At 36.6% G+C, this 15,194-nt stretch overlaps 1 protein-coding gene across 1 annotated transcript in view; it reads left to right on the forward strand.

Annotated features, from left to right (window-relative positions):
- CMTM4 (CKLF like MARVEL transmembrane domain containing 4) overlaps positions 1 to 13,297 on the forward strand; it is a 42,072-nt gene extending 28,775 nt beyond the window's left edge. Inside the window, exons 3-4 of the mRNA XM_064459603.1 lie at positions 3,129 to 3,227; positions 4,176 to 13,297. Coding sequence (XP_064315673.1) covers positions 3,129 to 3,227; positions 4,176 to 4,349 — 273 coding nt within the window. The 3' untranslated portion in view covers positions 4,350 to 13,297. The remainder of the gene's footprint in view (positions 1 to 3,128; positions 3,228 to 4,175) is intronic.
- Positions 13,298 to 15,194: the final 1,897 nt, after the last annotated feature.

Raw genomic sequence — 15,194 nt, forward strand, 5'->3', positions numbered from 1 at the left:
CCCATAAATCATAGACCTTTATGTGTCATCCACTTAGTCTTTAAGTATGGTACTAAAGAAGTACAAAATATTTGTCTGAAAAATCATATTCTGGATTATAAGAACTGAAAAGGTGGAATATTAAGCACATCTTTGGTTGCTGTGATGGTTAGGTCCCACACAATTAAAACTTACTTCATTTTGAATATGACTTCTGTCTTAATTTTGCAGCTGTTAATTTTTGTTATACTGTTAATTTTGTTGTGCTTTTCTATGCTAAACTTTTAAAAGGGCTAGTATTTCTTGATTATTTGAATACTGGAGTCTTTGTGTACACAGCTCAATCTTTCTAATATTCAAAGCAGTTTAGATTCTTTGATTCATACTGTGAGAAATTTTCTCCTCCATTCAAATAACTTCTGTGGCTCTTCTCTGTATCTGTCCAATTTTTCAACATACTTTAAAAAATGTGGATACCGGAACAGGATGCAGCATTCCAGTGTCCCTTGCAAAGGTAAGATTACCACCTTACACCTGTCATGTCCATACGTCCAAAGGAATACGCAAGTGCTTTTCCTCTTTATTTTTTTTGTCATGGCATCACATGTTGAGATGCTTACCTGCTGTAATTACTAAGTTGTTCTGAGTTATTTCTTCAAGGATTTTGTCTCCATTCTGTAGGTCATTACTGTAGGTGGCAAATATACTCTGGTAGTAAAATATACAACCTGACCTTGGGTTGAATGTTAATTTTTTTAAATTATTTTAAAATATTTTTAAATAACTTCTATAATTTTTTAAAAATTTGTTTTATAATTTAAATTTTTTAGTTTTTAAATTATTCAAGAGCATAGCTGTCTTCTCCTCAGTATTTAGTTTAAGCATTCTTGGTGGCATAGATATGTTTACTCTAGAGACTTGATGAAAATGTTGAATGCTGTTGAATCTGGGACATGTTGTCAGCTTTGGTGAGACTTCCCCCCTAGTGAAAAAGGGTTTGTCGAGATGAGAATCACAGCTCTTGTTGGCAACCCCAGAAGCACAGTTAGAGCTGCTAAACTCAGAGGTGGAGAGGAGGGTGCTTGGAGAAATTTTGAAATGCCATTTATTTTTCCAATATCTCTATCAAATTTACTTCTGCAAGGCAAGCAATTATACAATTGAAATTGCAGTAACTATTTAGTAAAATTCCAATGTTGTTTGATGCCATAAGTACCAGATAACATCTATTTCAGTGAGCTTGAACAGAGATATAAAGTATCTCTAAGTATACGCTGGCAGGTGAAAAGACGGTAGGAGTTTCTGATGCCAACAATTTGCTTTTGTTTCTTTACTATTTGGTAAGACAGTTTAGGTCTTACTGGGCTCATCAAGTCTGAACATGTGGGTGGAAATAGCGATGAACAATGGAATCCTCTTGGATTTCTTGGGAAAGTTCCCCTTTTAGATGAGGATCAGGCCACAGCCATATATTATACTGTGTATCCCCAGTTTACTGACTAGCTGTCGCTGAGTCAGTACCCTCAAAATAGTTCTCCCTGTGAATAACACAGTGCCAGAAACTTTCAGGTTTTGCTATTAGTTTAAAGCATTCTCAAATAATGGCTAGAAAAACAGATGTTCTGGGGGTGGCTGAATGACAGTGGTCTTTTTAGTCTTTGTGCTGCATAGCTGGAACATAGTCATGGGATTCATATCCAGTGAATAAGTTAAAATTAAAATGTTCAGTTTTCTAAACCTAACTTCTTACCGCAATTTACAAGATGCACTTCAGGGTTGGGGTTTATACTTGTAGTAGGTGGAGGAGCAGGAACAGGAAGTGGGCCTGACTTGCATGTGAGAGAATTAAGAGTCAAGTAGAAGAAATTTGTCTTTGAATTCTACTTAAAGAGCAGTGATGGGATTTTTTTTAATGGCAGGAGTTGGCATGTTCAGTGTGTTTTTGTTGTGTGTTGATTTTTAAATTTTTTCCCTTGAACTCAAAACCTTAAGTTGCACAGCAAACTTGTATACAGGTTTTCTTTCTATCCCTTTTGGCTATGATAGTATTCACTTCTCACTTATTTCTCTTTCCTTCAGGATTTGTACTGAACTGCCATTCCCTGATTCCTCCACACCCCTTCTTGCTCCCTGACTTCGCCTGTTCATTCAATTATCATGATAGTCTGTTATTTCCTACATCTCTGTAGTGTATGTATAGTGCAGTGCACATAAGTAACAAATATTTCAAAAAATTTAAAAGATGCCCCAAGTAACATACTGAACAGCTAGTCCCTAAAGAATCTAGCACTTCGTTTCTTCTATTATTTTAAAGTGTCAACTCTTAATTTTTTTTCTCAAGTCTGACCATAGTCTTGTATTGACATAATTATTCTTGTGTTAATAGCTGCCATTTAGAATCCTTACATATGTTCCAATGCTAAGTAAATGACCCTGCTTTTTGTAAGGCATGGCAGCATAATCATTTGAACACTAAGTGACATATGCAGCATATGTATAACTGAATTGCATGTTGCCTGTCATTTTTCAGTGGTTGGAGCAAAGCAAGAATTTTCCCTGAACATAGGTGCCCCTGGGGTGTTGCTGTGCATCTGTTCTAAAATGTCTGCTTGGAACATCAATTTTATGCAATAAATATGTAAAAATCTGTATTCTCACAACATGGGCAGCTGTTACAGAAATAGGACGTGCAGTTTTCTACAATAAAGGCCTCAAAGAATTCATAGTAAAATTCATGAATTCTGGGCAGTGTGTGGAGCACTGTAGTGATGTGAAAGAATGAGGGGTTCCTGGAGTGCTGAACTTGATATTTGGGTTATTTCAGCATCAGCTGAGGTAGAACAGCTCAGCTTCACTCATTTATTTATGCTGACAGTACTTTTCTAATAAACCCAGTAGAAATTGCGGTAATGCATAGAGAAGCTGCACTGGTGCTTTATATGTACATGCTCTTTGACTTCAGGTCACAGACTAATGCGCACACATTACATTTACTGTGTAATAATCTTTGCTGCCTTTTGTGTAAGTGATAAACTGCATAGAGAATGGGAAAGTATTACTATAGTTCTTGTTCTAACCTTTTGTTTCATCACTTCTAATAAAAGCAAGCGAATCATTGTTTAGTAATGCAAATGAATTTATTTTTTTAGGATCTGGTCAACACTGGACTCAGCACTTTCTTCTTTTTCATTGCCTCTGTAGTACTTGCTGCTTTAAACCATAAAACTGGAGCAGAAATTGCTGCTGTGGTAAGAATTTGAACTTCTTTACATATGACTCTTCTATTAAAACTGAGAATAACTTTTGCCTCGTGTTTGTTGAATATTACTGTTGCCTTTTGCCACTGGAATTTACTTATTTTACAGCTGGCTATATGCTTATTCGGATTTAGAAAGTATTGCCACCGTTTGACTTGTTTGTCTTAAGGCTTGAAGCAAGAACATACAGAAAAATGACTTGCAGGGAATGCTTCAACATTTGAACTTGCCTTGCTTCTTTCTCTATAGCTAGCTTAGTTGATACTGCTCTGTACTGCAAGACTACAGAAAAGCAGAGACAAAAATTCACAAGAAATTGGAGCTGCTTACATATAATTTGCTGAGTTGTTCTTGCTCACTACAGATCACTTTTATTCTGTGGAGTAAGTATAGTAGTACTTCAAGTTTTAAAATGTAGAACTAAGGTCAAGCAAAATAATTTTGTGCTTGAGTTGGCAACCTTAATTTTTTTTATTTTCTCCCTGCCCTGCCCCCCGCCCCGCCAAAGACATTGCAAATCACACAACAATTCTGCAGAAGCATATAGGAAGAACTGCAAATTAGCTCCTTCTCCAGGCTGGTAGTCTGGACTGGTCATCTGTGCTCTTGTCACTCATTCACTGTTACGTGCACCATGAGGAATGAACTGTTGGATGAAGAGCTGTATTTCTCTTTACAAGCGGTTCTTCTATTGAAGTTGCATTGCAGGATTTAATTGTCACGTTTATAGACAGAGAACTTTGCTTTCTGGGATCATTGATCTTAGTCACTTTTGCAAATTCTCTAGTTCGTTGAAGAAAAAAACCTCAGTTTTACAGACAGTGATGATTTGTCAGTGCAAATAAAGTAGAAAACTAAGTTTCTGAGGAATTTGTTGTGAAACTACTATTGTTCTTGTTTTCAAAAATTGTCTTTGACAATTCTTTCTACTTCTTGTAGATATTTGGTTTCTTGGCAATGGCAGTGTATGCTGTGAACACATATTTAGCTATTAAAAAGTGGCGAATGAGCAGCAGACAACAAAGTAGTCGGCAGACCAGTGATTACATACGTGCTCGGACAGAATCCAGAGAAGTAGATCATCGCCCTGAGATTCAGCGTTTGGATGCATGAAGCGACATTCAAATGGGACTGCAAAGGGAAAAGAAGTGCTTAACTCCGTCATGGAATAAAGGGGTTTTTCTTTAAGGAAGAAAAGGAATATCAGATGGTGGCAAAGAATGCCCAGCCCTGCATACGTGCAGAGATGCATTGAGTCAGAAGCTGTTGTGAAGGCAGTAAATGTTGGTCATTCAAAAACAAGATCTGTTTAAGACATCCACATATATATACATATATTATATATCTTATATAGTATATAATATGTGTTTTGCAGGATGTTATTATTTTGGATTAACTGCACAATGCTTTCCTTTCCTGTCCCAAGTGCAAGGTCTTGAATATACATGTTCTGCCATTGTTTCATCTATTGTAAACATTGAGACTCAGCACCACATTGCTTGGTTAATATAAGAAAGAAGTCCACCAAAAGTACATTTAATATGCACGAAAAAGAAGTCAGGGCAAAGAGCAATAACTTTAGCTATGTATTGTGTCCACCAAACTCTGTATCCATCCTCATGCAGCCTTGGCAGTGCAGCTCAGTTCTCATCTGCAAGATCTCCTGCTGGTGTTAAGTAGTGCACTTACATAGCTGAAATGGACAACCATTTCACAGTTTTTGGTTGATGGAGTTACCCTATGGGTTACTCTGGAATTGCCATATTCAGTTCATGCATGGTCTTGGCCAGATCTGAATTTGTGCAGAATTAGCATGTTTTCTGAATGGTCACCATAATGCATCAAGTGCAAGTATGTGGTTTTTCTGCTAATGTTGGGATACATTCTATTTTTCATTCCAAACTGGGAAAATAAATAAGCTTGGGAGACAGGGTGGAGAAAAGGGGTTGAGCGGCACAGTAGATAAAGGAGTTGTCATCCAGTAGAGTTGCATTCCAGTCATGGCTTGCTTTTTTTTTCTGGGGTAGTGGGTTTTGTTGAGTTTTTTTGTTTGTTTGTTGTTTTTGAAGGTTCAACTTTTCTGAGAAGCCTTGGGTAAGCAAGAACTAGGGAAAAATCATCATGGCTTATAAAGTGTTTCTACGGTTGCAATATTGTGATTCATGTAAGATAAATATTTTCCTTTTTGGAGGGTTGTTTGTTTCTCCTCAAAACTGTTGGTAGTAGGTAAGACTGATTTTAAAAAAAAAAATAAATTGGCTGTTTCTGCAGATTTTTTCCCCTAATATGTCTTTGGAAAATGAGTTGAGATAATTGGAGGATAATATGGTTGTATTGATTTGTTCAGAAATAGTTTTACGTAACTGAAGTTTTTTAATTTCAATTTTACTTCGAGTGAAGAGAAGGATATTTTCTCTACTCAAAATTTGAATTCTGCAGTAATCAGTTAGACAATATCATAATATTATTAGGAAGATGTCCCTTGATATTTTTGGTTTTTCTTTATTACTGTTTTTATGTATGTAATCCATTATTTGGCATATGCATGCCTACATGTTACATGAAGAACATGTAGGAGAGATGATGGTGAGAGATTAATTCCTTTCTGGTGTAAGCCGATGAAATCTTTGAAATTAGCAGAACTGTATGCCACGTATGCCTGAACTTCTCACATTTCACTTGAATGCTTTTTGTATTGTGTTCTTATGTAGCTGTATACTCTGAAGTGGATGAATGCCGTTAACTGGAGTCTTAAGAACAAACGGCAATGCGTTGCAATAGGTCACTTTTAAATATGAAAGCCGGGTTATACCAAGCAAAAGATGAATAGAAGTGCTTGGGCTTTTTTAATACTGGAGGGAACTGGGATAGCGACAGGTGTGAACTGAATGCTGCAAGGTTTGAATCAAGCAACAGAGAATTATTTTGATGTGTGAAAAACTGGTGACAAAAATGATGTATATTCATTTTCAATTTACTGATGTCTACAGTGCATTTCAACTTAGGCTAAATGGACATTAAAATTCAGAGAGTTACTAATGAGGTTAAAGAAATCTTGCATTTTCTTAAGGAGCAATGGTTTGCCAGTTACTATAGTAACATGTTGTATGTCATTGCAAGTTAATGCCAAAGGGAACACCAGTTTAAAAAAAATCAAGCCATTTAAGCCACCCTCTATTGTTGGGTTTAGACATTTTATTCAGACGATGTCTCACCGGGATTACTGTGTGTTTCATGAAAAGTAAATGACAGTTCCATGTTCAGTGTGGTACGAAATAACGAAGTTTTTTATTGCCAGTACAGTGGTTATTTTTCAGCATTTTGCCTAGTATTGGCAAAGTTTGCAAGGAGAGTTTGTAGAAATTGTCAATTATTAAAAGAGCCTTTCTAAAGGAGGCATGAGCATTTCTAGACTGGAATTTTAAACTGGCAAAAAGGAGTTTGTATGGAGATTGTTTAAAAAAAAAAAACCCCAAACCACACCAAAAAAATCCAAACCCCCCTGCTCAAATACAGAATATTATCCTCCAAAAAATCCATGCTTTTAAAGTGGAATCCTCATATGAAATCAAGAAACAGAAGTGATGCACAGCAAAGGCTTTTCATTACGAGTGTATCCTGTTTGCTGGTTAATGGCAAGGACTGAAATGGAACTCCCTGTTCCTCTCCTGTATTCCCTGGGCTGATGCTGTTTTTTCAGAGGTGTGGAAGGTCTTATGCATCTGTACGTTTATGAACTTGGTATCTTTCAAATCCTTACACCTTCCCTTACCTAGAAGCAGGATAACTTCACCAAGCTTTTCCTGGAGTGAGATCATGAAAACCTTTTGTTACCTTTTAGCTGGAATGACAAATGCAGAGTGATACAGTTATACTTCTAATACAGCGTAGTACTTCATTGTGTAGTATGGTATACCTGAATGACCTTGAGTGCTTTTACATGTGAAATAAGTTTTCCTGAGCTGAGAACAGTATGCCATTATTTATTCCTTATATCATGACTTGAGTTTAGCACAGCTTTCAGGGTAGAATTCAAAGAGAATACTAATTAAAAAAAAATACTATCTGATACACTTTGTAAAAACAGAAAAACAAATGTAAATTTGTAATTTCCTTTTTTTGGGGACCAAAGATGATTTTAGTGTTACACAGTATATACTTTCTAAAAATCGAAGTTAAGCATTTATTACTCTATGGAGACATTATTTACCATTTGGATTATATAGAAGGGAGATAAAGTAGCTGAGAGACACAATTAAATTTGAAACATCAATTATCATATGATATATACATGGTTGATTCTCCTAACTAATTTTACATGGGGTATTGAAGAGGTGGTAATATTTTAAGACTGCTATTCAAACTACAATTGTCATAACAAAGTTCCGAAGGAAGAAAGTAGCGTAGAAAGTTTAAATTTTTTTTTTTTGAAACTTGCTCAGAAAAGCAACATTAAATTACTCCTCCCAGACAGTTAGTCTTGCTTGTAATTGCTGAGCATATCAGGATAATTTCATTTAGTCCTTAAGGGTGCTGTTCAGCTCCATAAAGGGACTCAAACCCCACTATAAATAAAACTAAATTAAAGCTAAACAGTTGAACCTTGTAGGAACAGGTGCTGAAAACTGTAATGGTTCTGATTAGTCGTCTTCCGTCAAACAGCGCTCAGATATGCAATCTCCATGTATTTCTGCATGTAGAAATTTTGAAACCTATGCACAGACATAATTAAAACATAAGATATGATTGGAGCAGCATCATAGTAACTGTTGTATAGTGTTGTAAGAATATATGGTTTCCGTTTAATACTACCTATGCTCAGTTTTTCAGCCCTAGTTCATTTATCATACATTCCTGTAATGATGTGCAAACTGCCTACAATAGAAGTTTCTAAAACCATAATTAAGAACTGATTTGACAGTTTCATTGCTTCTTAGTAAAGTTGATTCTTTTTTACTCTCCACTTGTTCCTTTCATTTCATATATTCATGCCTCATCTATCTTATATTTTAATATTTAATTCTTGTTAAGCCTCCTTCACTGATCTGTATAGTGTCTGCTTCAGCATAAGGGAGACAGAATACTGCGTCCAACATCCTTTTGCTTAAGTATGTTATCTTCCCTTTTATGATAGCTTATGATGTTTGGGCTGGATGTACTGGGGAGATTTTTATTCTTTCCCCTAGGACTTTGGAAGCTAGGTGGTATACTGCATGTGTGTCAGTGTAAGCGTTCTGGTAGGAGCCACATGCTTAGTGGTTGAGAGGATTAGAGATTCATCTACCTCTGCCTTTTTTGAGAGACAAGGTACTGTCTCTAGAGATTTCATGCCTGTATTTCAGTCTGTGCTATTCATCCTGGCCTTTGTATTCAGAAGCATGGTACCAGCAATGAGCTGTGCCTTGGAAGCAGCACCTCATCTTTTGCTTATGTCTCTTACATGTGAATTTAAATAAAATCAGTAATGTGGGGTGCTTCTTCATAGGCTTTATCACGCCTTTCATTGCATCTCATGATATGATCTATAATTGTTTTATCTGTATTTCATTTTTGGTTCTAGAAAGATGGGAGAACTTGGGAAAGTTTCTAGTCTTCCCTAAGAAAATATTATTTTACTGTTTGGTTCCCCCCTACCCCCCATGAATTATTTTGTACTATATAATGATTGCCCCTCCCTAACGCAGCAAACTTACTGGTTCTTAAAGTGCTGTGGAACACAGCAGGAGAATTGATCTGCTACAAGCTGCATGTGGACTGTTATGAGTGAATTAACCACTAGTTTTCCATGAACTTTAAGGTCCCTAAACAAATTTGGTATTTGTCAACTTTGTGCTATTTTGGGGATGTGCAGGCATAGCAAATGCTTATCTAATATGTGATTTTTATAAACGTAATCCTGCCCCCCCCCCTTAGTCCTTGTTCTGTATCGGTTATTTTCTTGTCTCATGACAACTTTGTAGACACTCCTACTTGTTATCTTTTGGGGTGGGGGGAACCCAAACCAACTACCCAACAGAAGAAATAATAATGCTTTTGGGCCGTAATTTAAACAACCCCAACCTTAAGAGCTATTCAAATAGTGTAGAAAATAATATCCTCTCTCCTACTCAGATAAGGTGCTGCACAGCTTTGTAGATGAAAATCAGAGCATAAACAATGGGTCTTACGCTGAAAGCTCTAGAGCCAAAAATCTTCAGCAGGTATTTAGGACAAATAAAAAGGTAGGCACAATCTGATCATGAATTTGAGATGTGATAAAGGGTGAGAAGGAGAGAGAAACCCAAACTTGACGCTTAGTAATCCAGTACTTTCAAAATTATATGTGAACATTAATAATCCCAAACCGCAGAATATAAAATTGCTTCTGTAATCTAGTGAAGGAGAGAGAGACACCTTGAATCCGTAGTAAAGTAGGTGTAGAAGTGTTTCTCTGTTGCTAACTCTGGGGCCGTGCTGGCTGTGTAATACAGTTGGAGAGATTCTACGCCGCCATTAATGGTGCATCTTGAGACCTGAGGTATGTTGACAAATCAATGTGATTATTAAATAACTTCTGCTCAGCTGAAGTGTAGTAGTTGGTTCACAGAGACCTGCAGGATGTAAATGCTTGCATTGGAAGGGTTCTGTGTATCTAGAAGAAAGGATAGTTTCAGAGTAATTTTTGCTCAGTCCCACTGAAATAAAGCAGTCGCATAGCATTTTTGAAAATTGGGTACTTAGTTCTTGTTGTTCATAGCATTAAATAATGGATTGTTTGGAGGGCCAATAAAGCTCAGAAAGACTGTGCAAACAGATGGGTATGTGAATTTTAATGGCAACAAAAGTAATAATTGGAAAAAGTGAAATAGGTACAAAACCCAGCAGAGTGCTTGAAAATAGTTGTAGAAATTATGCCATATTCCTCTTTATTTTAACAGAGGGAGTTGGTTAAAAATGAATTTATACAAATATTCAGGAAATCTGTGAATGCCACTTTGGAGTGTTTCCTGGTCTATTGATTTCCCTGTTAGCCACTTAGCCACCTGGGTGGATATGTCTGACAGAGTGCAGTGCTGATCAGCCTGAAAGAGTTCCTTTGTTTTGGTTTTATTTTTGTGTTGTCTTTTTAAAAATCTGTGTCTAATTTAACCATTTGTATTCTAAAATAATCTTTTAAAAAATCTGCTTACACTGTGATTTATGATAGCCTTTAATTTAGAGTATACAACACAATCTAGTTTTGTTTTGGGATATGCAGCTTTCAAAAGTGTTCTTATATATGCCCAGAAATGAAAGTTGTCTATTTATCATGAAAATGTGATTAGATGAAGTTACCTATCCAGAACCCCAGTACAGCTCTTCCAAATGTGCTGGATGGATGAGTTAGTGAAATTGCCTTTTAATCTCTATGGGTTAATAAATATTTTTTTATAACTAGCCGCAGATATTCCTTTTTAAATTATACTTGGCAAACAGAAGATATTTAATTTTATATACAATATACATAGTTACCTTGAATGACATATTTATAACATAGAGCTTTGTGTTTACTATGAAGGTTTTATCTGTATACCATGGACTTAATGGGTAAAAATAAAAAAAAAAAACGCATATGGAAGGATATGGAAACTATCTTCATGAAATCAGAATGAGGACACAGGAGCATTTCAATAAGCAATAGCCAGATCATATTAACCGAGTATCTGGGGTTTTTCTTATTTTTTGATTGGGGCTGGTCCCTACAGCTGTTTTAACACCTGGATGTGCGTAACCGAATGAAATAGACCATCTGCCTCTTCTGACTGTCATGGACTATTGTCTATAATGTGGGAAGTTTCAGGGTATTGTGTTTGTTTTGCTTTGGACAAATGTCTCAGTAGACATATTTAATTAAAACCTTCATGTGTTTGAAAGAAAATACCCTCTCTTAACTAGGCTGATTTATCACTTTTGGTAACCTTTTAATCCCCAAAGTATTATTTGAGATTAAAGGTCTAAATGTCTAAATATTTTTAGTAATGTTATGTTTATCCTGATGTCTACAGGTTAAAGTGGTTCTGGCCAGCACCCTTTTATTACAACAATTGCTACCTTCATTTTTCTACTGTTTATACTTTAATCTTGAATGTTTACCGGTTTCTACTTGTTGGATATTGTGGAGGGAGAGTGTATCTTAGCACTACAGTTCATCCAGCTTTAACTCATACATCACAGTTTTGGAGTAAGAAAATATTTTGATTTATATATTGTGGCCAATTTATTGCATTTTAAAATTATTTCTATACTTAAGACACAACATTTATGACATAATATAACAAATGACTTAGCTAATCATTATATCTGTCTAGACTTACTCTCTTCTGTGTTAGTGTCATTTTGAAACTATTTGTATATTTTGAAGTTTGTAAGGGTTCGGGAACCCACAATAAAATAGTAAAGTATGTATTTATTTCTCACTATAATGCTCAATTTTGATTTGAAAGTTGACACTTTGTATGTCTTTTCACAGAATTGTAAACAAATACCGAAAAAACTGCTTCACCTAGTGTGCCTTCCATGTGTGGTATAAGCACTTGTCATTCACAAAAATAGAGATGTAAATTTATTAAACCAGTAAACACTATTTTTGTAATGTGAGTCACTAATGCATCTCTGGCTTCATTGTGCTTTGTTTCCACTAATACCAGTTTTATGGCTACTGCAGTCACTGCTTTCCCTCTGTGCACTAAATAGTAAATCTGTATTATGGTGAATCAAAAGATTGTATTACTTTTGCTCTGCTCTGCCTTCAGCTGCTGCCTGGAAGATGGAGACAAAGCGGGTTCTTGATGTAAGCTAGAAGGTATTGAATTTCTTTCCCTGAGACTTGTGTAAAGAGATGCTCAGTGCGGGATATCTGTATCCTCAGTACTGATTCTGGGTCCTCTAGAAAAACATAGCAGGTGTGATCTAAACATTCAGATTCTAGCTCATCATTTATGGTGTCCAAGGAAGGAGCATCCAGGCCTGGCTGAAAGACTTTATCCCTTGGGGGTACAGGTCCTATACTGACAGATTTGTAATTGTGAACAGCTCAGAAGTATTAGTTGAAATAGTGGGTTAGAATTCCATCTCAGACTGAGCAAAGGGGATGCAATTTCCTTTTATTGTATGAGCACAGGTCTGCTGTATAATACCCTTGGTATTTTGCTTTTCAAGTAAGAAAAATTGTAATGTTTTACCAAGGAGAATCTTACAAACACACTCTATGTGTGAATGCAGAACCTCTTGTCCGTACTCAGGCAAAATTCCCTGTTGACTTAGGCGACTGCAGATCAGGTACCTGTTTATCACCAAACCCTGATCAAGGATCTGAAGAATATCACAGGTTAGCAAATGTTCATATAGAGACAATTTACAGCCTTGAAGCAATTTCACATTTTCTTAAGTGTTCCTGAAGTTCTCAAACTGCACATGAGGCCAGCTGATAAAATAGACGCTTTCTGTAGTGGTACCTACCAGCTGTGATCACTGTCCCCTCAGTATCGACAGCTGTAACTTACATGTGTAAGTGTAGCATCTTCCGGCTCTGTATGTGCAAGTTGTGCTGTTAATGCTTGACCAGTTTCAAAGGCACAGTAACTCCACAAGAAAACATAACCTCCAGCTTGTTCTTACACCAGTCATGATTTTTCAGGATGTTGTGTGCTTCTTTTCTGTTTTTTATGCTAATCAAAAACACAAGCTGAAGAATTGTAATGGCTTACAATACAGAAATCAGTCTTGTTTTTAAAATCCATACTGTTATAATTTAAATGGTGTATTTATCAGTTTTAAGTGTAATTTTGCTTTTCTAGTCTCATATATGTGCACAATACTTTTTGTAAATTTTTTTTTAATTTAGTTGTCTCTCTGATATTTGAAGATTTGAGCTCTATGGATTTTCATGGTAGTCTTCTGATCATGTCTTCATAGTGGTAAAAGCCTGTATTTTTGTATGTAGGGAAAATGGTAGTTTTCTAACGCTTATCTTGATCAATATAGTATGGAATCATTTGTGAAGGACTTTCTGTTTAATAAATGGACATATTAAAGTACTAAAACATTGTCTTCATCTTTAAAGGCAACACACAAACTCAGCATACCAAATGTTGTGGTTCAGCAGCTGATAATCCAGTAAGTGCAGTTGCTAAACGTATTTCCTATGCAAGACAGTGGCGTAGGGGTTAAACATCAAACAAACCAACCCTGTCTGAGTGTTCTGTTACTATGTCTCTGACAAGACAAACTTCACAGATGCCGGAGTTAATGAAAAAACATGTATAAGCGGTCCTCGATGAGAGGTTGTATGTAGCACATGGAACTGCTTTATGGCTAAAGGGGTTGTGGTGGGATTGCTCTTGTGGAGGTTTCTCAGTCTGGTACACTGTAGTGGGCCAAAATGCTCCGTCTTGTGGTTTGCAGTTCTGGACTGAAAAGGAATTTTGGGGCTGAAATGCCAGAGTGGGTGGGCAATGCTCTGCCACCTCATGGGCTGTAGGTTGCCAGTCCTACCTTGATGCGGTCAGGATTTTTAGTATCCAGGCACTTTAGGTGCAAGGTGAAAGCACTGAGCAAGTAAGGGTAAGAACTGAGCAAAGGCACAGATGGTTGAGTGAGTGTTGTGGATTGGCAATATTGGTGATGCTCTTGAAACACTGGTTAATGTGGGATAATGTGTGCGTGGGGAGGTGGACAAAGGTGGTGGCATGATTGAGCTTCTACAGAAGGATTCACTAAGGAGAGTCCTGTGCTTGTACAACTTTTCCGCTAGAAGATGGGCCAGTCCATTTTGCCTCTGCGGGGTTGTCAGCAGTGAGTAAATTCTCATCTGTTGTGGTGTTGCAGCCATTGGACCTGCTTAGAGATCAAGCCTGAATGAACTTGGAAACAAAGAGGACTTAATGCTGGACTTAATGCTATATTGCTGCTGGTGTTGTTATCCATGGTGTTCTTTGGTCAAGACAAGATTTGTCAGGTGTTGAATTTAAAAAAAAAAACACAAAACTCTCTAACTTTTAAATACTGAATTTTCCTTCAGTGTCCTGATTTCTTATTTAATGGATCAGGCAAACAAAATGTGATGGACAGCATCATAAATATATTAAATAAAAGCACAGGTATTACGTGGCCAAAACTAACATTGGAATAATTGTTTTCTTTTCAAGGAAATAGAATGAAAAATGGAATCTGTTTTGCAGTGAGGGTGTTCTGATGCAGTCCTGTTTACTTAGAAAATCAAGAGATGGTGTCTTCATCCTGACTTTTAAACTATTGCTCTGTGCAAAAATGTGCCTCAAGTACCTTGTAACAAGATTGACTTTCTCAGTGCTTATCTAAATTTATTCTGCTTCCTTGATGTATTTTCTCTCTTTCTCTCTCTATGCTCTGAAAAGGATTAAAGGATGGTTAGGAGGAGCTTCTTCATGCGTATTTAAAATTCAAGGTGATATATATCTTACAGTTGCTCTTTGGGGACAGTTTGTATCTTTGTCTCTGGAATGAAGCTACTTCATTTTATTATTTTTAATCTCTTATGAGGCTGGTTACAAGCTGCCTGCTATGAAGTTTAGCTCAGCTTAGTAGCAATATGTATGTTCTCTCATTTATTTATGCATTTTAGAAGTACAGGTGTCAAATGTGCACTGTTAGCGTTTGGTTACAAGTACATGCTCACTTAATGATAAAGGCGGCTGGCCCCCCTCTAGGGGAAGATGCAACTATAAAATTCAGACTTAGAAATTTGCACAATGAACGCTTACCAGAAGCATAATCAATGAAAAAACGTCTGTTTGCTATGCAGAGCATTAAATTGTCTTCTGCTTTCCAACAGACTAGGCTGGTGGAAGCATTCTTCTCAAATACTATGTAGGCTGAGATATACCACTCTTCACTTAGTATTTTGGAAGTTACTTTGTCAGTTGGAAGTTTAAAACTTACAGAACTTTGAACCATATCAGG

Source organism: Phalacrocorax carbo, chromosome 8 (genome assembly GCF_963921805.1).
Source record: "Phalacrocorax carbo chromosome 8, bPhaCar2.1, whole genome shotgun sequence".
Taxonomy (NCBI): domain Eukaryota; kingdom Metazoa; phylum Chordata; class Aves; order Suliformes; family Phalacrocoracidae; genus Phalacrocorax; species Phalacrocorax carbo.